The sequence below is a fragment of the Ictidomys tridecemlineatus genome, chromosome 2 (genome assembly GCF_052094955.1).
Source record: "Ictidomys tridecemlineatus isolate mIctTri1 chromosome 2, mIctTri1.hap1, whole genome shotgun sequence".
Taxonomy (NCBI): domain Eukaryota; kingdom Metazoa; phylum Chordata; class Mammalia; order Rodentia; family Sciuridae; genus Ictidomys; species Ictidomys tridecemlineatus.
Window position 1 is genome coordinate 45,423,328 of NC_135478.1, and position 24,740 is coordinate 45,448,067.

The window sequence follows — 24,740 nt, forward strand, 5'->3', positions numbered from 1 at the left end:
TTTGATTTAAAAAAAAATAGAATTATAATTTCAAGTCTGCTTTATTAAAAAGAACTCCTAACAAACCATGCAAGGGTTAGAGAAGATTCTAGGGTTTTCTGAGACCCTCTATTGACTCTCTGAGTTGAAACAGTTTAGACTCCACATAAAATATGTGTTGTTTACCCAGGCTCTTCATGCTCTGCATACTGTTACAGTCCTTGAGGAGCTTGTCAGTGACAAGTAAGATAAATGAATGAAGAGGACTTTACAAGTGTTTAAAAGCTAAGTATAGCATGTGCTGCCCACTACTTAATTAAACAGACCTGTGCTTAACTAAGTAACTTTCTGGGGGAAACTTCTAGGGCCTTCCCCCTCCCTCGGCCTCCACCACCTGCAGAGGTACTCAGGATGTTAGAAATTCCCGGGTTGTCTGCAGCTGCTAGTGTGTTAGCCTAGAGCCCAAACCGTAGTGTTGGTTGAAGCATGAAGAGTTAGTGTGCATTGAAGATGATGACTTTTGAATTTATATTAGGGTTGGTCAGCAACATGGGCTCCTCTGAGGCTCCATTGAGATTTTGTAATGTGAATTTCAACTTTTTCACAGAGAACTTTGAAATCAAAGGTGAGCTGCTTCTTTTTAAAGCTCTGGTTGGAATTAGTGCTCAGAGTGCCCATTTCCAAATCAATCTTGCTTTTCTTGTGGAGGGGCCAGTCCTCATGGATCTGAGCAGCAGGGTTCAGTACTGTATAGGAGGCTAAAGTTAGAATCCCAAATCTACCAGATATTGAGTTCAGACAGGTTTCTTAGTCCCTCAAAGCCCCAGTTTCTTCGCCTCTATAGTGGGGATAACAGCCTCCAACAGGCTGATATTCAGGACCTATGTTTCATGTAGCTTTTTGTTCTCACAGGTTTCTGCACCTGTCACAGCAGCTATTAAAGATTTTGGGTACAGTCCCCCACTCCAGTCTATATTGTAGAGTTGGTGTGACTGACTAAATGCACAGCAGAGCTCTGTGGGCACCCAGCAGGGGCTGGGTAAGCATTGGTTGTTACGGTCCATGTTAACAGGTGGCTCCATCTCATAGTGCCAGTCTTCCTTCTGCCCACTGTCAAGGAACCTAACCTCCATATTAGAACAGAGTTTATAGAACTCTCTCTATATAAATAATCCCTAGCCCCCTCGAGCTGCACTGGTTGGTGGCAGAATAGGGAAGGTGAGGCTTCCAGCTGTAATCATTGTCCATGAGCCTTGAAGGAACTCCTTAGGTTCCCGAGGTGGCAGCAGGAAGCAATTTAACAGAATAATCTAATTTTAGCAGAAAAAGAAATAAAGAAAAGAAAAAAAAATTAAGCTGCCCAAAATGTTCAGTCAGGAATAAGAAGAGTAGAATAGCATCTCCCCATATGGTATTTGATCCAAGCTGAAGACATTCTTCCCTCAATTGCCCATTTGATAGACACAGAAACTGAGGCTCATGGAAAAGTAGTTCAGTCTGAGTCTCAGAGGAAATTTTTGTCAAGACAGAACTAGTGCCAGGAAGATGTTACTTCTCCAGAGAATGTGCTAGCTATCATCCTAGACGATGAGGCATCTCAGTGAGTTTCTATGGAAAGGAGCCTGAAAGTTACAGGCATGTTTGTCCTATGCAAAAGTTTTTTAAATCTCCCAACAAGGGATTTAGATGGGATTCCTGCAAATAAGTTCCCAAGACAAGGATTCGATGCAGGAAGTGTATTTGGGAGGTGACTACACAAAGCACAGTGAGAAAATGGCGAATTGAGATAGGGAAGGAGAAAAGGCCAGGGAAGGGAGCCTTAGGGGCAGTAGCACAGTCTTGTTTCACTCAGGAACCAGGATGCTATTTCTCCATCCCTCCTTCCCTCACAGATTAAGGGTTAATCCAGGGGCCTGAGCTCCCCAGCACTTGTGATAGACCCTGTTCCAAGTCTGTACCTGTGGCCAAAGAAGACCTCAGGCAGAGAGAGAGAAGCAGGGGCTTTAGGTGGAAAGAAGGTAACACTTCCAAGCTTCAGGTGACCTCCAAAGTAGACCAGGAGGATGTGAGAGGAGCACTGCCTTTATCTATAAAAATAAAGATACTCAATGAGTAGGTATAAAAACAGCAGCCAATCCCTCATAGTGACCTACTAATTGTCCATCCATAACTAACAACTAAGGGAGGCACCTTAAGGGGTTGGGTGGGAGAGTCTCATCTGATGGAGGCTCTGAGGCTAATGGATGGCAGGAAGGAAAGGCAAGCTGAATGAGTTGGAGAGATAGATCATTTTTTCAAGATGGGACTAACACTGTAGCAGTGGATTGTAGATATCTGTAAATCATAGATGCCAAGAGCCTGACCTGTCTGCCCAGAGACATCATAGTTTGATATGTGTGAGCATATGGCAGTGGCTGTATTTTAAATTCCTCTCCAAATGCCCCATATTGATATGTTATTCTAAGAAGTAAGATGGCAAATGATCATCTCAAACACATCTTCTGCTCTTCCCACATCTAATAAAGGAATAAAGAAAGTAACACACACAAACACACATACACACACATCCCACTTCCTGCATTCCCAGGTCCTGATATGGGCCTATTTTTCCATTCAGAGTGGTTAGAAGGCCAGTTTGGTGTGGCGTCTCTCCATCCCCACTCTGCTTTGTACTTATATCTTGGCTAACTTTCAAATCTTTGCGCAAGGGACATGTACCCATGGAGCCTTATTTGATGTATTTGCTCTCAGCTGGCAGAGATATTACCTGGACATCCATTTAAAACATTCCATTTTTTTCCCATTTCTCTTCCCATATTGTATTATAGTCACTCTTTTAATTCCTCATGTCTTATTCATCTTTGCTTTGTCCTCTGAACCTGGCCTGTGACTTTACTCTTCATACCACTACTGTCAGACTCTGGAGTCAGAAACCTGAGATTGTATCCTGTTCCTCCACTCACTCACTGAATAGTTATGAGCTCATCAAAACAGTTCTCTCCAAAGCATGCTGGCTGAACATTTCACCTGGCATAGTTACTCTTGTCGTTGTAGTTTGACAAGTGTTGAATGAATGTCTGTCCGTGCCCACAGCCTTTCCATCATTGATTCCTCCAATATATTTTCCAGGGTAACATATTCCTCTAAAAGCTTCTTCTTCTTCTTTTTAATTTTTTTTTAGTGTCAGAGACATCAATTTCTTATTTGTTCTTTTTAGATATAGATGACAGTAGAGTATATTTTGACATATTATACAAACATGGAATACTTCACACAGTCATTGATGATGGGCATGAAAATTGGTACAACCACTCTGGAAAACAGTATGGAAATTTCTCAGAAAATCTGGAATGGAACACCATTTGACCTATTTATCCCATTCCTCAGTATATACCAAAAGGACTTAAAATCAGCATCTTACTGTGATGCAGCCACATCAATGTTTATAGCAGCTCAGTTCACAATAGACAAGCTATGGAACCAACCTAGGTATCCTTCAATAGATGAGTGGATAAAGAAAATATGGTATATATACACTGTGGAATATTACTCATCCATAAAGAAGCATGAACTTTTGGCATTTGCCAGTAAAAGGATTGAACTGGAGACTATCATGCTAACTGAAATAAGCTAATCCCAAAAAACCAAAGGTCAAATGTGTTTCATCCTCTTGCTTCATTTTGTCTTCCAGTCATGACTTGAGCGTTGGAACCCACAGTCTACCTGATTATGATTCATTGCCATGGGAACTTACTGGATGCTCAGAAAATACCTCTCCTCTTTCTTGTCAGGCTTTCCATCTTTTACTTGCAGATGAGAACTGCTTACCTTGCTCTGATTAGGCAGAAGCAAGACAAGTAGAGGAGTCCTGGAATGTTTGTATGTCCCTGGTGGAAAAGAAGGAGAATAAAACTTTGATAGTAGTGTAGTTGCTATTGTATAGTATTATCTTCATATCCCGTGGCAGCAAATCTTATTGTACATCTTTTTTTTCTTATTTAAACCATATTCATGAAGATTTTATTGTTCACTTGATCCAGATGACTTATCAAAGCATAGTTTCTTATTGCCACCTTGCTAAAATATTTTAAAGGCCGTTTTAATATCACACTTTTATAGCTACATATTGCCCTTAATCTATTGAGCCAATTACTAGTCAATCAAGGATTTTCATTTAGTTTCAAGAGCTCCTTGGATAAAGTCTTCAGAAATGTCAAAAGAGATGCAGTCTCTGGCACCTTTTCACAGATGTTGTCTATCAGGAATTTTAGTTAATGGATAAAGTTTCTGTTTTCCATGGTTGACTTTTGGCACCTAACAAAAGCCTTCCAAAGTCCCCTGCTCTTCCAAAGGCTGGGGATAGTATGAAAATGCACCAAGAGCACACCAGTTCCCCTTATTCCTAATGAGGTGAGCAAGTGGGCAAGTATAAGACTAAGTCGCCAGATCCAGTTTACTGAGGAATAGAATATTTCTTGAAGAAGCTGAGTTTGGCTTGCCCTACATATTTCACCCTGCTCTCGCCACTCCCAAGAACAGCCACCAAAACCATACCCAACAGGAAAAGTTAAACTGTCACATCAAGAGTTAAATACTGAACTGGTTCATCACAGACTCTCATTGTATGGTTTTCCCTCTCTATTCCAAAGTCACCGGTGCCCTCTGCATTCCTTCTTTTCCTACCTGCATGCACTGCTGAGACACACATTTCCTTACTGCTTTTGCACCAGGCTCTGCCCCAGGTGGCAAGTACAAGGGAAATCCAGGCATAGTGCTCCCCTTGAGAGACTTTCAGCCTGGTGGTGGAGAAATCCAAGCAAATATGCAATTGTTTACCATTCTCAGAGGTAAGCACTGTAAGGCAAAGGGTGGTGGGGGGGGGAGGGTGTGGTAAAGGATTCCCTAGGAAGCAATGGAAGATCACATAAGCCCTCACGAGGTAGGCTCAGGGAAGGTGTGTGTAGAGGTCATGATGTTGACACTAAGACCTGAAGAACTAATGAGTCTAACTTAGGTTTAAGGACTAGAGGATGAAGGGCACAGCAGAACAGACTTGTCTCAAGGCTGGAAGGAGGAAGGAGAGAGAGAGGTGGGGCTGGAGAGGGAAATAGCAGTCACCTGCCAGAGACTTGTAAGCACTTGGGGAACAGGGCTCTTTTCCTGAGGACAGCAGGGAGCCTCTGCAGAGCCAAATGCACAGAATGTGATGTTACTCTGGCTGCAAAACATTCACATCTGAAGGGAGGCAAGAGTGCAGCAGGAGCATCCTTAGGAGGTCAAGACCCTGGAGACACAAACCTGTGCCTGGAAGAATGAGGAAACAGAGAATGAAACCGGATTAAATGAGATAACCAAAGGCAAAAGCATCAAGTTAGCAGGTTGGTGGATACTGAAGAAGGAAAAAGTAGGCTTTCTTTTTTTCTTTTCTTTTTTGTGCAGGGGATTGAACTCAGGGGCACGTGACCACTGAGCCACATCTGCAGCCCTATTTTGTATTTTATTTAGAGACAGGGTCTTACTGAGTTGCTTAGTGCCTCACCATTGCTGAGGCTGGCTTTGATCTCATGATCCTCCTGTCTCAGCCTCTTGAGCTACTGGGATTATAGGCATGTGGCCACCACACCCGGCAAAAGTGGACTTTCTTGAATTGCTAAATGAGTCCCTACCGTCCAGGGGCTATGCTGTGGGAAACTGTCTCTCTACAGCTTGCAACTAGTTTTCTTAGGTTTTCAGTGAGGACACTCCTGAAGATCTGGTGCTTAAGGCTTTGTCCAGTCCCATGTAAGTCTGATGGCTTCAGAGATGTGACCCATTATATCTGGGGTCACCTGGTCAAACTATAGATAATATCTTCGTTCTAATCTCTGTTAAAACTTTCTGCAGTTTTTCTTCCATTGACTACTAGGGAGTGTTATTTGTGACTTCCTATCCTTCTGGATCATTCTCTCTATGCTAGGAAACCAATATCATTGGGTGGAGATGAAGATAGGTAGTACAGATTGGAAAAAATTTTTAAAAAATCAAAAGGAGGTCCAATTGCAATTTGAATTAATGGAGCCAGATTGGTTAGATTGTTTTGAGAGAAAGAACACTAGCAACCAGCCTGTAAGAAATCAGTCACAGTTTAGGGGATGTGTTACAAGCAAGATAAATAAAAAATGGTCCAGAGTATCAGACCAAACCCTCATTTTTCATCTCTGTTTCACACTCTTCTCTCCCAGCCCAGACTAATCAAAAGGAGCCTCTTCCGTTCACAATTGCTCTGTGTACATTTCCCCCAGATCTGGTATTCACATGAACAACATGGTTTATTTATATTTCAGCACCAAATTGGAAAGATGACATCATTCATTTACAGTCTTTATCCCATGACATGCCTGCTCTCCAACACCTCGTTTCAGCGGACACATTTAGGACTGCATATAGCATCTTGTTTAGCTTGTGCATTCTTTTATGGGATACAGTTCAAAGGTAGGGAACTTTAGGCTTATTGCTGGTAAGAAAATAATCTCATGAAATCACAGGAGCTTCCCCAAAGGATAAGGACATTACAATGTTTACAATAGCAGAGTTATTATTTGTTCATTTGGGCTCCATCATTCATGCCTGGGCTAGTCCCTTCCTCCTTGACCATCGCAGATCTCACAGCTCCCTTCAGACTCTCACAATTTTATTTAGAAGAAGCAATTCCAGATTTATTAGTTTGTGAGTTCAAAAGTACATTCTCCCATGACAAAACTGGAATTTTAGGTGTGAACATTGAACTTCAGAATCCCATGTTCAAGGGCGGCAGGACTGAAGGGAATCTTCGGCACTTGGTCCCCAAGAGCTCCATGGCCCTGCTCTTTCTCACAAGGCCTAACTTGTCCATTGGGTCTTCTGACACATTAAGTGGACAAGGAAAAGATGGAAATGCTATCAGCTGCCAAAGGTTGCCTGGGATTTTTTATTTAATTTTTAAGTGGATCTTTCCCTATATTTTTATTGTTTTTATCATATACATGCATTTTTTTTTATATTCACTCTGGGACCTTCCAAATATTGTACACATTTTAAAAGATGGAACAAATAAATCATGAGACATCCTTTGGCAGGTAGAATTGGGTTGTGAGGTGTTTCCAAAACTTAACAGAACCAAATCATTTATGGAAAAGCTATTTCTACCTGTCAAGCTGTTTGCCTGTTCTGCTAGCAGCAAGGCATGGGAAAAAACCTACAGACTGAAGATTGGAAGACCCAGAAAATCTCCATGTCCCATGGCGATAAAATTACTCTAAAACCTATGCCTTACTTTTTTAGCTGCTAAATGAGGATAATAATTAATAATTCCTCCCAGGAAAGTTTTGAGAGTAAGTTAGGTTGTAGGGGGAAATACTGTAAAAATGCTCCATGTTAGGGTCAGAGTTCTCTTTATTTATCAGAGAATTATTCATATTACATAATAAAACTCCAACCAGTTGGCGAGCCTGCCAACATCTGACTTCTGGCTCTTTCAAGGTACTGATGGCTTCTTTTCATCTGGGGCCTCCAGCAGGACGGTTATGGAAACTCATGCCGTGTCCTCAACTCTCAATGACCTCCCCTGCACAACACGTGCAGTTTGTCTCTAGGATGGCAGCATCCTTCAAAGCCATTCTTTCAGTCACTCATTATAGCAGCATGCATTGAATATCTGCCTCTGCACGGCCCTGTGCTAGATTGTGGGGAGACGCAGATGAAAGAAACAGCCTTGAGGTCTAACAGCAGATGGACAGATAAATCCATGGTCAGAGAGCCATGGTAAGCAGGAAGCACGTGCCACCCAGCGTAAAGGGTGGGGGAAAGAGAAGCCTCCTTCAGGGGCTGGAGTGTGGCTCAGTGGTAGAGCAGGTGCTTAGCATGTGTGAAGCCCTACGTTAGTTCAATCACCAGCACCAAAAAAGAAAAAGATTCCTAGAGAAGATGATAGGAGTTAGTAACACATAGGGTGAAAAAAAGGGTCCAGGGGAGGTACTGGGAGGAGAGGCAAAGCAAACAGCATGCAGAAAGGAGAAATTTCATACAGAAATCAAGAATACCAGCAATAATGGTAGTAATGGTATTTGGCTTTTACTGTTAGCTCATTACGTATCAGGTACTGGACTGACACTCGAAGCCCTTCATCTCACTTGCTCCTCACAGCAACCTGAAGGAGAGATGACTGATTACTCCCATTTTAGTCTTAAGGAAATTTAGATTTATGCATTGAGATAACTTTCTTGATGCAACACAATCAGCAGAGTCAGGCAGACCTGTCTCCAGATTTCTTGACTTTCTGGGCTGGGTAATTTTAACACTTATTTTTCCCCCCATGGTCCTTGAGAATTTTTCTAGATTTTTGTGGCCCTGTGAAGTCACTTCCCTCTGGTCCATCTCTTGCCCTGCCTAACAGAGTAATATAATTCTATGAGTGTCAAGGGACAGGGGGTTGTTTAACTATGATACCTACTTGCCTCATGTGACAAACTTCATGAGGTGTAAATTAAACTGCTCAACCCTTTTTGCATGGACTTCGAACCTTTTGCTCAATTCCCTCAAGGGATAATATCAGTTAAAATGTCCAAAGAGAGCCCTTCCCAAGAAGTCATCATAGCAATAAACCATCTCCATCTGTATTTTCACATTTGGCAGCTTTCGAGTGGATTTCCCTGCCTTGTCTTGTGACTCCATTGTTTGTAGCTCTGTGTCTCCATCCACCCTTTTCCATTCTTCCATCAAGGCTTCCTTCTCTGGCTTGCTCTGGAGTGTAGGATGAGTGTTGGCACTTTGTAATTGCAAGCTTACTCTGGTTCTCTGTCATTGCTTGATAATGTGAAACAAGTGCCTTAGCATATGTCCATTTTTTTCTCTTTTAAGTCACAAGGGGGAAGTACCTTGATACCTGCAGATGTATCATAGTAACTTTGAGGGTGTGACAAAAGCCTCCTTCACCAATTTAATGGCATGGTTCTCTTTATTGAGTTTTAATTTAACTAGAAATGATAACTTCTGGGTTAAGAGCAAAGGGAGTCCTAGAGGTGCTATCCTTATGCCCTGAGTCTCTTTGACTGGTCCTCTAGCTCCTGATGGAATCTTTCCTGGTTTTTGTTCTGCACAGACCCAGAACAGAATGAAGCTGATGGCAGACAACTACGATGAAGACCATCACCATTACCACCACCACCACCACCACCACCACCATCGATCTCCTGGGAGGTCGCAACATTCCAATCACAGGCCCTCTCCGGACCAGGTCAGTTTCATTGCTGCTTACCTCCAGGACCCCTTTTACCCTTTGGATATTTTAAGATAAAATAAATAATCCCCAAGAAATAATAAACAGCATAAAGTGATACGTTCTTTGAACTGAAACTAATAGCTTTGGTATTTATTTCCATCACTCAAGGAATCTAAATGTTTTCCTTTCTCCTTCCTCTTTAAGGTTTTGTCTTTTCTCATTTGTGCTAGGCGTTTTCTTTCCTCTCCTCCTTTCTTCTTTTATAGAGTTAAGAGTCTATTGCTGGTATCTCATGGCAGGTTACTTTGGAATGTCTCTCTTTCTTGGAGTTTTAAAAGAAAGCACTTTGTTTCCTGGAGCTTGGCCACCAGAGAAGCCTGCAGTTTGCTGAGCACTTTCCTAGTAAATTCTTTAGTGATGCAAATTAAGGATGCGGTAAAACAACAAGAAGAGAAATCCATTTTGAGTCTGGTTTATTTAATTTGAACCCTATCTTCTCCCTTCACTCAGGGAAGCCACTGAAAAGCTCAATTGACAAAAATAAAAATCACCTAATTTTCCATTATATTCACACTCATTCACCAAATATAAAAACTATTTATAATGTATGGTATTAAAACTCTTGAAGGTGAATCTTAGGCACATTAGAAAATTAATGAAACTATCAGGATAATGTAGTCAGTATAGGCAGTTTTTCTTCCTTTACTGTGCTTGGTGATCCCAGTATACTTTCTACACTACCTTTCAGTAGGGGCGGGGCAATGGGCAAAGGAATGGAAGCCTCTGAGTAAGTGTGGATGTCTTTGGACAGGGCTTGGTACAGTTACCTGTGTGAAGAGGGGGCTTCATTGTTGGAGGAAGGAGGGGCTTGTTATGCTCCTAAAACTTTTTCCAGATGATTCTGTTTTCATCTTGTTGTCACTGGTATCCCAGAAAAGTTAAGGTTCAGTTTCCAGGTTGTTTTGCCAGGAGTACAACTCCAGGGGGCACTATTTATATAGAGCAGAACATTAGAAGCCCTCCTCAGTGCTGCACAGGGAGGCAGCCAGACCAAGAGGCTTCCTATCCCCTGGGCTTGGCCAGACCCTTGTATGCTGAAGCATTTGTCCTCAGAGCCCCCACCGCTGCAGAAAGTGTTTTCACAAGACATCTACATTTAGGCACCAGTTTATCTTTTTTTGCTCTCAAAAATGAATCTTGATTTGGACATCTGGAAAGTAGAGACATATTAACTGTATGTCATTATCTTGTATCTGAACTTTTATTTGGTTTTGTGTTTATTTAATCAGTTCTCACCACTATTACCTCCTCCCACATTCACCTACTGGGTGTACCGGGCATTCTGATAACTTGATCTCTTCACTCTTGTTCTTGGTCCCAGCTCTTTGGCTCATGCTCTTTGCTCTTCACCTTCTCCCATCAAATGTCAGTGTGAGGTTTTATCGGCGGGAAGCCTGTAGACCCTATGGTAGCCATTCCTCTAAGCACACATGCCGGGAGGCCACTCTAGGCTTCCCCTCTCCATCAGAGAGACAGGAGCAGAGAGCACAATAAAGGCAGAAAGCATTAGGAGCTAAATTAGAGAAGTGGTCACACAGGATAACAGATGGTTTGTCTCATCATAGAGATACATGTCCTAATATGTCATGTTGGAAATTGGATGCCAGGTCAAATGTACCTGCATCACGAATGATACTTCCTATGAAAGTGGCCTTCTGCTGCTATTCCAGAGACCTGTAATCACAGGCTACAATATCTTATCTGCTGGGATGGGGGTCTTATGTTTGTTCATAGATAGTAGAGGTTGCCATAGGGCAGAAATGATTGCTCAGGGTGGAGCCCTTCTGAAGTGTTAGCATTCCTGGAAGAGTGTCTGGATACACTCTGGATACACTACTGCTGTGAGGACACAGTGATCGTCTTCCACTTTCCCTTCAACACCTCAGTGAATGCTCTCAGCAACCCATGGATAGAGAGGCAGGCTCATCCCTTTTCCAGGTGAGAAATCCTTGCCCTGGGAAGGGGGTGAGATGCTAGAATCCTGCTTCTAGCTATTTGCTTTTTCAAGTATATTTGGGGCACAAATTCTGTGCCAGCCAATATGCAGAGACTGGAGAGAAGCATGATGAGCAGGACAGGATACTGCCTTCAGGGAGTTTGCTATCCAGTCTTGAGACAAGAATCTAGGTCCTCAAATATCTAGTTCAGTTCTTTTCTGGGTCATGACAATAAGAGCAAGATGGATTGAAGGTAATTATAACTTACGTAGGGCTCCTATGGTTTAGGAACTGACTCTGCAGTGGCTTTCATGGTAAAGGTGAAACTCCCTTGACCAGGAAGATAATTTTGTTGTTTTCAGTTGTAGTCATGAAGGCTATAGGCTCTATTGCCATACCCTTTCAATTAGTGAAGGAGAGTTAAACAAGGAACTCTTGGTAGGGTATTTGGTTGACTCCAGTGATGGAAATGGCTACATCTTTTGGTCTAGATGCCCTTTTATATTACGTTGTTCCAGAGTTAGAAAATGATGTCCTCCTCTATACTTGAGACTTGGGACCTAGTAACAGTTGTTATAATAACTTTAATAACAGTTATTATAAAGTTCTGTCCCAGAGGGTAACAGTTATTAAAGAGTAGAAAATCCTTCTCAATTGATTATAAGCCCTATAGGTAATTGTTAAGTCACATATACTAATATGTATGAGTAGTAACTTTTTGTTAAAAGAAAATAACAACCTTATGTCAGCCTGTGACAGCATGAGAATCTTAATCATGGGTTGATTTGGGTGGGTTTCAATTAATGTACCCAAGTTAGCTGAGATCACTTAAAAGGGAAAGATCTTTTCAGGGATTCCTGGCCCACTTCCCATGAATCTTCCAGCCTTGACCTTCCTGCAACTCCAGGGTTTGAGCCACAGTGTCTTCTGCTAGAGGGGTTATGAAATATTGACGTTGCCTCTTGAGTTTTATTAAGAGATCAGAATACATGAAAATGATGAAATATGAACAGTCAGAAACTTTGCTATGTGCCCAGAGAAACTCATTTTTCCTTAGGAAATTCAAGTATTGCCAGGCACTTGCAAAATTATATTCTTTTTCCATTTCTTCCCTGTCCCTTTCTCCTTTACTATGATTTTGATTTCTCCTTGAGAGGAACTGAATCCAAGTATTATAAGTCTAGACTAGCATTTTCCAAAGTAACTTTCAGAACATTAGTCCCAGGAGGGAAGTCTTGAGACAAAGATTAGGTGGGCAAAGTATTTTGGGAAAGTGCTGCATATTTAAACTCTGTTTTTCAGCATCCTCAAGCATTTAGCAGATCAAAGGATCTAAAAAGTCATATAAGAAGGAAAACTCTCCAATTTTATTTAATCCAGCATTTCCCAGACTTATTTGATCATTGATTTTTCCCCACTTTTCTAATAACATCTGTGCTTGGAGAAATAGTGTTCTCAGAGTATCAGAAGAAAAGAGACTACCTAGTTTAAAATAAGACCGACCTATATCTAGTATCCAGCAGCATTCTTCATCAGAAGGTAGAGTTTTTAGGTAATTTGCCCTACGCTTTGTATAGGAGAAGATGAAAGTCCCTCTTCCATTCATTTCCTGAGATCTTTTCTCAAAGTCTATAATACCTAAGAATGAGATATCTCATCAAGAACCCTGAACTAAAAGAGGCCTCAAGGATGAGAACCCAGGAAATCAACAATAGTCATAAATCTACACCACGTAGGGATTGCAAAGGAATTTCAAGAGGGTGTGGGAGGATTTTGGAGAAAGTATAAAAATAGTTAGTGCTACAATGTGGCAGTCACACAGTCTAACTCCCTACCTGAGAAAGGAACAGTTGATAGCCAAAGGCCTATGACCCCCCAGGAGAGCCACAGCCATTAAATATATACAGGTTATATCTGTAGACAAAATCCCTGTAGAGACTTAAGAACTCCTTCAAACAAAGTAGTAGTCACATGGGCAGACAACAAGTATTTCCCATGACACAATAAAGGTCAAAACGTGAACGAAACCTGCTGGAGACACAGTAGTGATCTGATTTTTGTTGAGGTAACCAAGATTGATTGTACAAAACCAAGTGGAAACTCAGTTTCTCCTAAATGCCTCTATGCTTCTCATCATCAGTATCATATATTATTTCTTTTAAATACTATCCTTCCTTGCCTTTAGTCATATCTATAATATCAAGTCTTTCTACATTCCTTTCTGTAGGCATCTTATGATTTTTATTGTCCCAGGAAAAGTCATATTTTAGTAAGCTTCTCCTAGTGGCTCCCATATATGAACCAGCCTCATTAATAAGAAGGCATAGCATGAAAGTGAGTGCCACACCACAGCCAAAGTAAAATGCTGAGCTGTCCTTTTCACATCTAAGGTTTGCATTTCTGTGATGGGTATTGGATTGGGAGTTGGGTCTTTAAGGACCTGCATGCTTTCTTATGCAAAATACATTTATATTTGTTAAAATATCTGCCACAGGCTGGTGCCAAGTGGCATTCTATGCCACTAGAGTATATCTGGCCACTAATGGTGACCAGGAGAAATCTCCTCTGTCTTTTCTCCCCCTCCTTCATTGAATGAAAATGCCCACTCACTGGAGTTGGGGAGCTCACAGGATTTTGTCACCTTTAATATTATTAATGATCTTAAGACACAAAACTAAAAATCAATGGTTCCATGGGCTTCAGCCTTTGAGTGGGGATGTTGGTGGCAGACCTCTCTGGATATTGGTATGGATATATCTGGGCAACTATGTATATTTAGGTTGCATGACCAAATCCCATTCACTGTTCCTAAAATGCAAATGTGCTCTTCCTTTCCACACTGAATTATATTAAATTTTGTCTTATTGTGACTTTCCAGTGTTGAAGTAAAATGTTATCTCATCAGTTCTCTTTCCAGTTGGTCCAACCGTTGTTGTCTTTATTTCCATTTTTCTGTTTTGTGCCTTTATTCCTTTCTTCCTACCCCCTCTATTTCACATGTCCCCATTTATTCCTCTGAATTCTTTCTCTCCCTTGGCCAATAAAAATGAGGCTTACTTGAAAACTCTCCTAACCGCCATGGAATCAGCAGAGTAAGGTCTTCAGTGAATAGGGATTCTGGCCCAGGAAGGGAAGGAAATTGCTCTCTCTGGGTCACAAGAGGCTAGTGGCAGTGAATTGCTAGTACCCACATTTATTTGCTTACTTACTCACGGGCCTCTGCACACACAAGGGCCTGGAACAAACCAGATCCCAGAGCGAAACAGAAGGCATTTCATTTGGCCAGGGCACCCAGGGTGTCAGGAATATTTTTGGATAGTCACTGTCCTCTGGCAGAAGCTGAGTTTTCCATCTTGCATTCTTAATTTTAGGGGGTCTGCTCTGTTGATCTAGTCATAGAAAATTGATTGTACACATCTGAATATTACCTACTCTACTTGGCAGTTTCCAGAATCTGTCTGAAGATAAATAGTGATCATTGATCCTTTTCTCTGTTCTTCCTGGTTACTTCTTGGTCCCAGCATGCACTGGCTCTCAATTGAGGTGTGAGTTTGTATCACTTGATATATCTGGGAGCACTGAACATCTTCTTCCACTTTCTGCTAAAAAATCCCATAGAATTCTGTCTGGAACTCTTGTCGTAAGCCTTCAAATGACTTGGTCACTAAAGAACTCAGAACCGATTCAGCCTTCTTTTCAAACTGGGGTCATGGGACAGATATACAGATTGTATTTCAAGATACAATAAAATGATCTCAGTGACCCAAGTCTCAATTATTACAGAAATCTGTTTTTTATTTCTGTGTAGGGACCCTGGGTTCTAACATGCAGGCCAGTGCTGAGGAGTGATCCTATGAACTGCTTCAGAGGATGTAGTGCTCACTGTCTTGGTTATGAAATTAATGATCCCCAAACACATCCTCTCCCTGCTGTTCCTACTGGATCTGTAAGGTCCAGTAAGCTCAGAAAGTAAAAACAGGTTTCCTGTCCTCTTGCCCTCTCCTCTCTGTCCATCCATTCTGCACATACCTGAGTCTTGGGTACCTGCTCTCAGGTAGAATTAGACATTGTCTTAAAGAGCATTCATGTGGTAGGGAAATATCCAGCTATCCCTACAAGTAGGTCCTCATTGACATCATGGCTAGAGGCAGGTAAAAGCCCCTAGGCCCCATGTTTCCTGGTTCCAGATCTGTCTGCTAAACCCTGTCAACATTTTTCCTCCTCTTGCTCTTCTTCCTCCTTGGGTCCTGCATTTTGTGATTAGTCAATAAGAAGTTGGTAGAGTCCCAAGAATGAAGCAGTCCCCAGCTTGTGCTTCCCTGGATCCTGGGGCTTCTCAGAAAGCCAGTGCAAGACCCTTAGTTCCCCTCTCACCCTCAGCCCTCTTTCTGCAGTGCTGGAGGGGTTTGTGATTGATGTCCTGCTTTCCTTGCACTTTCACCAGCAGATTAGCCAAAATGAAGCCCTTTGAATTGTAACAAACAGACGAGGGGTTTAACTTGCTCCATTGCCCCCAGAAGATGGATTCTATATGTAGAGTTGTTATTTCTAGCTTTTGCTTAGGGAGGGAAAAAATGAATTTATTTTATGTTTTGAGGTTAAATGAATGTGGGATAAATGTATACATAGTGTCCTGTGTGTATATATGTATATATTGCTATATGTCAGATGAACTGAGGACTTTTCCACATATGGAAGAATTTCTCAAGATCATGTTTAACTGGAAATTTCTCTCCCTAGCTTCCCAAGAGCGTGTCTGAATATACATTATGTATACCTATATACATGTGTTTGTGTATATATGCATGTAAATATATTTTCACATTTCTTACACAGGCAAAAAATTAGCCATGTGTGTCAGAGCTTATCAAAATGTAGATAAAGAACAGCAAAACCCAGAAATTTCTAGTTCCCCATGACAGTAACCTGATAAGAAAAGTTATGTATCTTAGGCTTTTAATATCAGTTTCTATCAACTCTAGTATGTCTAAAGCTTGCCTCAATAAGAGAGAATAGATTTTTTTCTTTCTTCTTTTGCATTGCAAATTTAATTTCATGGCCCACTTGTTGGAAGAAGTCTTGCATTTTAGCTCCATGTAGGGATGAAACTTTTGAATTCAATAACCCATGAAGAAACTTCTTGTTGGTACTGATATTTATTGAATGGGAGAAGGGTTCAGAGACTTCTACCATTGCCCCTCCTGGGCCAGTCCTCTCAGAACAGAAGCCAATAATATTTTCTCATGCATTTGGAAATAAATCTTGTGAGCTACTTGCTTCTTTTCCAGTACTTTTGTCACAAGTAGATTGGAAGATACTGTGTTTAAACTCAGTAGTTTCATTATTTTTAAAAGGATAAGAAACAAAAAAAAATAGGACAGATGCCCCCCCCTTTTTTTTATTATTCCCCAAAGACTACTAAACATTGCCAAAGCCACTGAAATGTAAACCAGAGGGCCTATGTGATTTCTCACCACTGGGAAAATAAGGTGGCAATTTATTTGTTTGCTTGCTTTTAAGAGCAGAAGCTCTGGAATAACCCTCTGTGAGGCCACAGGTAAGAAGGAAATGGGGACAAATGTCTAAACTGCTGTTGTGGGAGGTATTTAACTGCCTCCTTCCTTACTAGCAGTTACAGGCTCACCCAACCATCACCAGCTGCAGGAGAGGAGGGGCCAGGCCGCACAGCAGCGAGGGAAGCTGCCTTGCAGATGAGCACGTTATTGCCAAAGCTCTTTAATCTGGGTGTGATGTTTATTCTTTACATGTAAACACATGAGGGCATGACTTGATAAACCCTGGCGGGTAGGGTCTTCATGTATGAGAGAAAGGCAGAGCTTCTTAATGAATCAAGATTCTTTGGTTAGAAAAGGATTTTTCTATCAAGAAGGCTTGAGCCTATTAAAGATTTCAGCCTTACTCTATTTTGGGTAAAGTAGATTTTCCCCCTTCAACTGATTTGTCTAAGTTTTACACATTGTTTGCAGTATTAAGGTTTCATTAAGAGATTTGTTGCAGTGTCTTTGGAGTCCACAGGGGTTTCCAGACAGCCTGCACTCCCCAGCTTATAGATGGAACTCCTCTTGGCAACATAGGAGCTTGATTTCTTTTCAACTTGCTGCCTTAATCCAGTCACATTTGTCTAAGAGGCAGCATTTCAGCTCCCCCATTGAAAGGGGGTGGCCAACCTTGAAATGCTGGGAAACAGGGAAATCCATTTTATATTGCTAAATACTATCGCCACCCCCCCCACACACTTTCTTGAACTGATTTAATAAGGGTAATGTTTGAGTTACACCCTCTAAGCACTTGCAACACTCTAAAGATAAAGAAACACTCAGAGGAAAAGGACTCGGAAATATCTTTTCAATATGCACTCCATATACTGTTTACAAATTCTGTTAGTTTTGCTTAAAAAAAATCACCTTACTTATGAATCACTGGAACTCTAACATTTTTTGGCATCTATTATTGATCTGGATAAACTCTAACTTAGAACATCCCAGAGAAGCTAAAATAGTTAAGAATGGTTTTACACAATATCAGATTATTTTGACTCATATCATTTTGCCTTTGCATTAGTGTGCTATCAAATAATTTGTTGCAATAATACATAGTAGCAAACTCTTGAATGCTGCCATTATGAATGATGTGCCCATTTATATTTACATAAGTCCTCAGCAACTTCAATGTAGTTTAATTTACATTCTCCAATTTAATTCTCATAACAATCCTATGAAGTGTCAGGATCAATATGTGGTCCCATTTTCTTTTTTAAGCAACTGAGGAAATGAAGAGTCAAAAGGCTAGGAGATTTGGTTGCTTACCAGCCAGGAAATGGTAGAACCAGAGTCATGTTAAAAACCCAATTTTCACTGTGTTTAACAAAGCCAAGTGTTAATGACTGATGGATGAGGGAGCTAAAATAAAGCCTGTCTTCACTCCCACCCCTTTTTTATGGTTATCTGGCGATGGCTCAGATTTTAGCAGATGTTGACTTTGAGCTCCCAAACAATATTGTTGTCCAACATAGAGCTTTCCAGCAGTTTCGTCTTCAGCTGGGTATCTTGTGTTCTTTAGCTGAGAGAATTGGCGCCATGCACCAGAGACTAGTTTGTCAGAATTTCTTTTGCTTTAAGGAAATGGAAAGTTAATTTTTTAAAGATGCCCCACAATGATAGTGCTTAAAAATCGAGAAGAGCACATACACATGTTTCAATATAAATGAAAAGATGACTACCCCTAAAACTTCTATAAAGTTCTCACCTGCTCCCCAAAGAGGTCTTGGGTGATTGCCTGGCCTCAGGGTGTCCTTGTGAATCGAACTTGCAGAATAGAACCAACTTATCCAGTCTTTGCCTTTTATCTGAGAGACACTCCTGAGTGTCTTAAAATACAGACAACATCCATCATCTCCCTGCTCAGCTTAGTGAAGTTTCTGTGTTCCCCAAATGGTAATAGAAGAAACTAGGCATGTGGCTGGTACATTAGAAAGGGTAGGAAGTCATTCTGAGGACACAGGGTCAGCACAATCTTGACAACTCTGAGGAACTCTGAAATCCAAGCAGCACCCTCTTTCAGAGGAGCCCAGTCACTCAAAAGAGCAAGAACCAAGCCTTATTTAGTTATTCATCAAGAAATGTTTGTTAGGCTTCCATGACTGAGATCTTATGGGGTGGAATGAAGGAAGTAAAGGTGCTGCCTTTTCCCCCAACGTCCTTAAAATTTGGTCAGGTGCCACTGATAATCCATACATGTACCCTTGCAGTAGCACATGAGGACCCCCTTTCTTTCAAGAAAGCACAGAGGGACCCAGCTGAAGTTGTAGTGTCTCCCTCCAACAAGGTTCAAAAGAGATCTGAAAAAAGGGCAGTTCACAGTTCAGAGTCCTTCAGAGCTGAGCTCAGCAGACCAACAAACACCATTTGGGGGCAAACAGAGCTCTTTTTTTCTGTGACTTTGCAGCTCATATGGCAGAGTCAAAAGGGTGTGTGTACTTTTGCCATTAGGTTGGAATCTGACCCTCACTCCACAGCTCCTGGCCAGGTGTCTGTCCCTGAACCTTTCTTCCCACAGCTGCACAAGAACCCTCACCTGTGTCTCTGGGCCAAGGTGAGACTTGTGAAGAAACAGGTACAGCTGCCAGAACTCTCTCTAACTGAGAGGAGGCACTAATACAAGTTAGCTCTTTCTGGCCTGGGTATTTAAAAAGATCAATGAGCAGGTATCTGAACCTGGATAGGACTTTCCTATTTTTTGGGTCCTGCAGGATATAGCAAATATAAGTCAGGTAATACCTGACCCATCACCTGAACAGAAACATTTATCCATGGGCTAAGCTATGCAGGGGGTAGGAGAGATGGAAAACACCAATAAATAATCTCTAGAGGGAAAGTATGGACTTGAACTTGGAAGAAAATATAGTGTCCTGATGAGGTCACTGCCTTTCTTTTCCAGGCTCACACCTAAGCCTGTCATTTTCCTTCACACATATCTGTCCATTCTCTGTGCTGGCCAAGCCTATAGTTAGAAATGTCAAGAGGATCTGCTTTGCTTAAATCCAGCCTCAGGGCACATCATGAATATCATTCTGTGGTCCTGCTTTGTGATTTGCAGAGGAAGGCTTTTCAGAGCTTGAAATTTCAGAGAAGCCACAAGAACTGAGAGTTGCTCTGGATTCGGTCCACTCAGACCTAGTTATGATTTTCCTAATTGTCCTGCAAGGAAGTCAGATTGAACCTCCTGGCAGAGAGAGCCACTGAGTTGCCACAAAGGCAGTGGGCTATTTGAAAATGACGCTTCCCTGATTCTACCCTCCTTTCTACCTAGGAGAGGTGTGACTCTAAGTTTCTCATTGGACATATGGCCCTCCTATGTCAAGGAAAAAGTCAGGCTATTAACTCAAAGGGAAATGCAGGTGTTTTGAAAAGCAAATCCAATGATGGACTTGGGTCTGCCTGCTGGCTGTATCTAATATATCAAAATACAGATCAATGAAAGGTGTATATCAGTTTATACTGTTTATAATGTCCTAATATAGAGTTCCTGCTCAGAACTTTCTTGCTGGGGCTAATAAATGCCGTCCACAACAGCAAGACTCTCTTTAGCAATGACTCAGTTTCTTTGCTTTTCAGTCTTGTCATCAACACAACCACTGAGAGCAGTTGATCAGTGAGGAGTTTTGTTTTATCTTGGTGTTTAGAGGATCTCATTAGAGCCCAGCATCTGGGCTTTCCATGCAGCCTCTTGTCCATCCCATCATCCCTTGAGCTATCGATACGTCCTGAGGTTACTTGATGGTGAAGCCTGCCTTCCTCTTTAATCTGGCTGTTTTGTGGACGCTGTGCTCTGGGCTTTAGTCCACCTTGGATGTTTTCAGCCTCAGATGCTTTGGACAAAAGCATACAAATGACTGTTGGTCCAGAGCCTTTCTTCCCATCCACATATTTTGGCAACTTCTGGCAGAGCAGTGACTCTCAAAGGACACACAAGGGATCAAGCACTAGGCAGCATCCAGAAGAACTGCTACAGAGTCGATTTGGAAACAGAAAAACAAGGAAAGGAAACAGACTCTCCCATGTTTGATAGATGCCTTTTAAAAATCCAAGTATTTCTAAATAACTTGGCATATAGTGAGAGAGCAAGTGATACTTATCTGTTTCTTATTTTGGGGTTCCCAGATTTACATTTCTGTGTGGTAAGGTTGCTGAAGAAATTAATATTTGCACACAGAGAGGCAGGCAGCAGGGCAGTGAGACAGCTGCAAATGTTTGGACGACATGGAGCTGCCTCTCTGATCAACTCCTGCACTTTTGGTTTTTATTCCCCAAATGGACACTCACTCTGACCCAAATCACTTGGTGATGAGGGTCAATTCATGTTTACACTTTGAAGACTAGAGAGATCAGAAATGATCTCTACTTCCCTTTCTAGTTCTTTAAAGAACTCTTTCAACTTTAAAAATGAAAAACTTTTAAAAATGCATAATATTCTGAGTTCACAAAAGGAATTCACCCACATTTCTGCCATGTTAAATGTTAGCACAGTTTATGTTGGACTGTCATATTTCTTTACTTTATTCACCAGCGTACAAGATGTCGATCTCAACATCTGGTTTTTAATAACCCTCGACATGTGGGAGCTCCTTTTTATTCCTATGTTGGACTAGGAACAGTAGTGATATTGGCAGTGTATATTTTCAAGCTACAACTCCTGTCTGATTCAATCATAATTAATTACCACTTTTTAATATATTTAATTTGCTAAAAGTGACTTGCATTAGACTACATTTCACTGTTAAGAAAGTAGCAGTAGATTTTGGTGGCAGTAGCTTTTCTTTTTCCTATTTTTTTATTATTCAATTAAAAACCTATATGAGTGAATTTGGAAGAAACTGCATGTATATATGCTATTGAGTTATAAATACACAATGAAATAAACAGATCTGAAAGGAAAGTTGTTTTACAGCCATTTAGGACGGGGCCAGCAGGGGCCGTAGGCTGCATTTTAGAGAAAGCCTCCTGTTTTGTGATTTTGGCAAATCATAGCATCTTTCTGTGCGTGGAGTTTTCCTACAGCAGCCCTTTGGGGGTCAAGAACCTTTTGATGAAAGCTCAGGCCTTTAATCAGAGAAGTATCTTTACATGCACACTTAATAGCTTTCTACATTGAATTTCAGGGGGTTTCTAGACCCCCTGAAACCCACTTGTGGATTCTCTTGGGTCTCATGCTATGTATGCTTTCCTTCTTTTTTATTTATTTATTTATTTATTTATTTATTTGAGAGAGAGAGAGAGAGAGAGAGAGAATTTTCTTTAATATTTATTTTTTTTTAGTTTTCGGTGGACTCAACATCTTTATTTTATTTTTATGTGGTGCTGAGGATCAAACCCAGCGCCTCGCGCATGCCAGGTGAGCGCGTTACCACTTGAGCCACATCCCCAGTCCTATGCTTTCCTTCTTTATGACCACAAAAAGAACATCAACTTTGCTTTTCTCCAGAAATAGGGAGGAAGTTCAATGCATGTAAAATTACATTTTTCTCAAGTCATGTAGGAGAAGGAAAGTTTATTTCTAGGAGCAATTACTAGACAAGTAATAAACAAACAGTAATTTTTATGTAAGATGACCTAGCCAAAATCATGAATGTGTCTTTTTTTTGCCCCCCAGAATATCCCTATCCAAACTCTTAAGAGAAAAATCATCCCAAATTGCCCAATTCAGATTCTGTATAAATTCTTTGATTAACTCAAGTTCCTTTGTGGGCCATTGAGCCCTTTGGCAGTCTGGTGAACTTTCTGAATCTCTTCTTAGAATAACATTTTTAAAAGCATAAAGTAAAATACATAGAGTGACAAAGGAAAGAAATTATGTTGAGTCAGTTCAAATACCACACATCTAAATCCTTAGGTAGATAAAAATTACCTTGGCTTACTAGCAAGATAGGGTTGAACTATATGAAATTACTGTTTTTCCAGGTCAAAAATGGTTAAATATTGGCATTTTCATATGATTCAACCTAATATTATAACAGCTTGAGTAATAAGGATTTATGTGAAAAAAAATCTTTTTTTTCCTGTCCCTGGTTTTCAAAACAAAGAAGAAAATCATAGTAAATTCTGGTTTCATTGGGATTTATTAAATAACAAACACTGCTTCCAAACTGTGTGTGTGAGACTGGGATATGGACCACACAGTCTTATATACTTTGTGTCAGTTCTCCCGGTAAACAGGAAAAATTGTTCAAAATGGGGATGTTATGATGGCGAATATGCTTCTGTCTTCAAAGATTCCATTTTCCTGCATATTGGTCTCTGGACTAAGAGAAGAAAGTGGCCAGGCCATTTTGGAAACATTTTAAGCAAGGATTCAGACCAAATTAGTTTCAGTTTATCCACAGTTGAACAAAATGTTAAGTTAAACAAAACTTCCTTTCTATAAGCATTCTACTGAATTGAACGTTTACTCTCTTTTAAACTTATTTGATTGCAAATGTATAATCATTTCATGCAAATGTATAATCATTCTATGGCATGCACATCCTCCTTAATGCTGACAGCAAAATAGAACTTGAAAAATAAGATTGAAGTATTCTTTAGTCTTTGTGAAATAACCAATATGAATTATTGCATGCAAAAAAAGCTTGTTCCACCGGGTAGATGGAGATTTTCTTTCTTTCTTTCTTTCTTTATTTTTAAGTTCATATTCAGTCTTTATTGATACTTTAAGCTTAAGAGAAATTAAGGGTATTTGATTACTATAATTACTTCTCTGCTTACTTTAAAGGTTTAATCTACTCCTTAGGCATATGCAATTCAGATTGTATGCTTTCCAAAAAATAATCATCTGCTAATGTAGACTAATTTTAATCTTCTAATCCAATCTTGACACAGAGTCAGAACTGGGTGGGTGAAATGTTTTTGTGTGGGGGTTGCCATAGATACAAAACTTTGCTTATGCATTTGACAAGTCAGTCACGTGGAACTTAAGTTACTACAGATTTTATTTATTTATTTATTTATTTATTTATTTATTTATTTATTTATTTATTTATTTATTTATTTATTTATTTTGGTCCTCGCTCTTTAAGATTTAAAAAAAAAAAAAAGTGAAGATTCATGTGCCTTTCCAGTGCATCTCTGTGTAACTAACCTTCTCTTCTTTCATTCTGGTGCTCCCCTCCTCTCTGTGCACCTCCCTACCTCGGGCCGGCGGCAGGATGACGAGGAGGGCATATGGGCATAGCCGGGCCTGTAAACCAAAGTTCCAGTTTTGTTTTGAGGGGTGAGAAACCATCTTTTATATCATTTTTCTAAGAAAAAAAAAAGCAAAAGAAAAATTGCATTCTAGTGTTGTGTTGTGCGCGTGCTCAGTTGTGCTTGCTGATGTTTGTGATTGTGCCCTGTGTTTGCTACTGTGTTCTGTGAGCGCAGAATGTCCGCGCACCCTCACCATTCCCAAGAGCCCCATCCATCCTTCCTCACCTCCCCACCTCCCCAACCACATTATTGCTCTGCCTTGTTTGGGCTGGGTTTAGCACGATTCCAGTGTTTCTGTGTTATTTGAGATGCAAACTATGCCCTTAGTAGGATGCATACCACTTTTTAAGGCATGATTGTGGACTCAGAAATTGTCGCAATTCTCCAGTTGTGGTTTTCAGCCAACTGCTTGCTTTTACCAGATATGCCAGTGTGGTGTGACTCTCACGTCCTTCTGGTTGTGTCAAATGTTTGGCAAGGAATAAGGAAAATAAAACTTTATCTCTTCATGGAGCTGAAACTGTCACCTCTAAGAAGCCCATTTAATGGATTATGCTATCTCTTCTATGCAGTGCTGAAGAAAACACAAGGATCAAGGCATAGTAATGGTGAATGGGTAACTAACTCTTAAATGGATTAGATCAGATATGTTAACTTTAGCAGGCCTTGTTGTTGACATTTTATCTATTACTTTCTTTAAAATTCACAATTCTATGGAACTTTGCATTTTAAATTACACATGTTGCATTTTGAACAGAGTTGCACTCTTTT

General features: G+C 40.7%; 1 protein-coding gene across 19 annotated transcripts in view; it reads left to right on the top strand.

The window, feature by feature from the left end:
• Erc2 (ELKS/RAB6-interacting/CAST family member 2) overlaps positions 1-24,740 on the top strand; it is an 873,922-nt gene that overhangs the window by 684,760 nt on the left and 164,422 nt on the right. For 15 of the 19 annotated variants that reach the window (XM_078038390.1, XM_078038395.1, XM_040289756.2 and 12 more), the window contains one exon: positions 9,095-9,229. In XM_078038390.1, coding sequence (XP_077894516.1) covers positions 9,095-9,229 — 135 coding nt within the window. Of the gene's footprint in view, positions 1-9,094; positions 9,230-23,928; positions 23,995-24,391; positions 24,625-24,740 lie in introns of those variants that run through there. The other 4 variants (XR_013434457.1, XR_013434456.1, XM_078038399.1 and 1 more) reach the window with 2 other exon arrangements.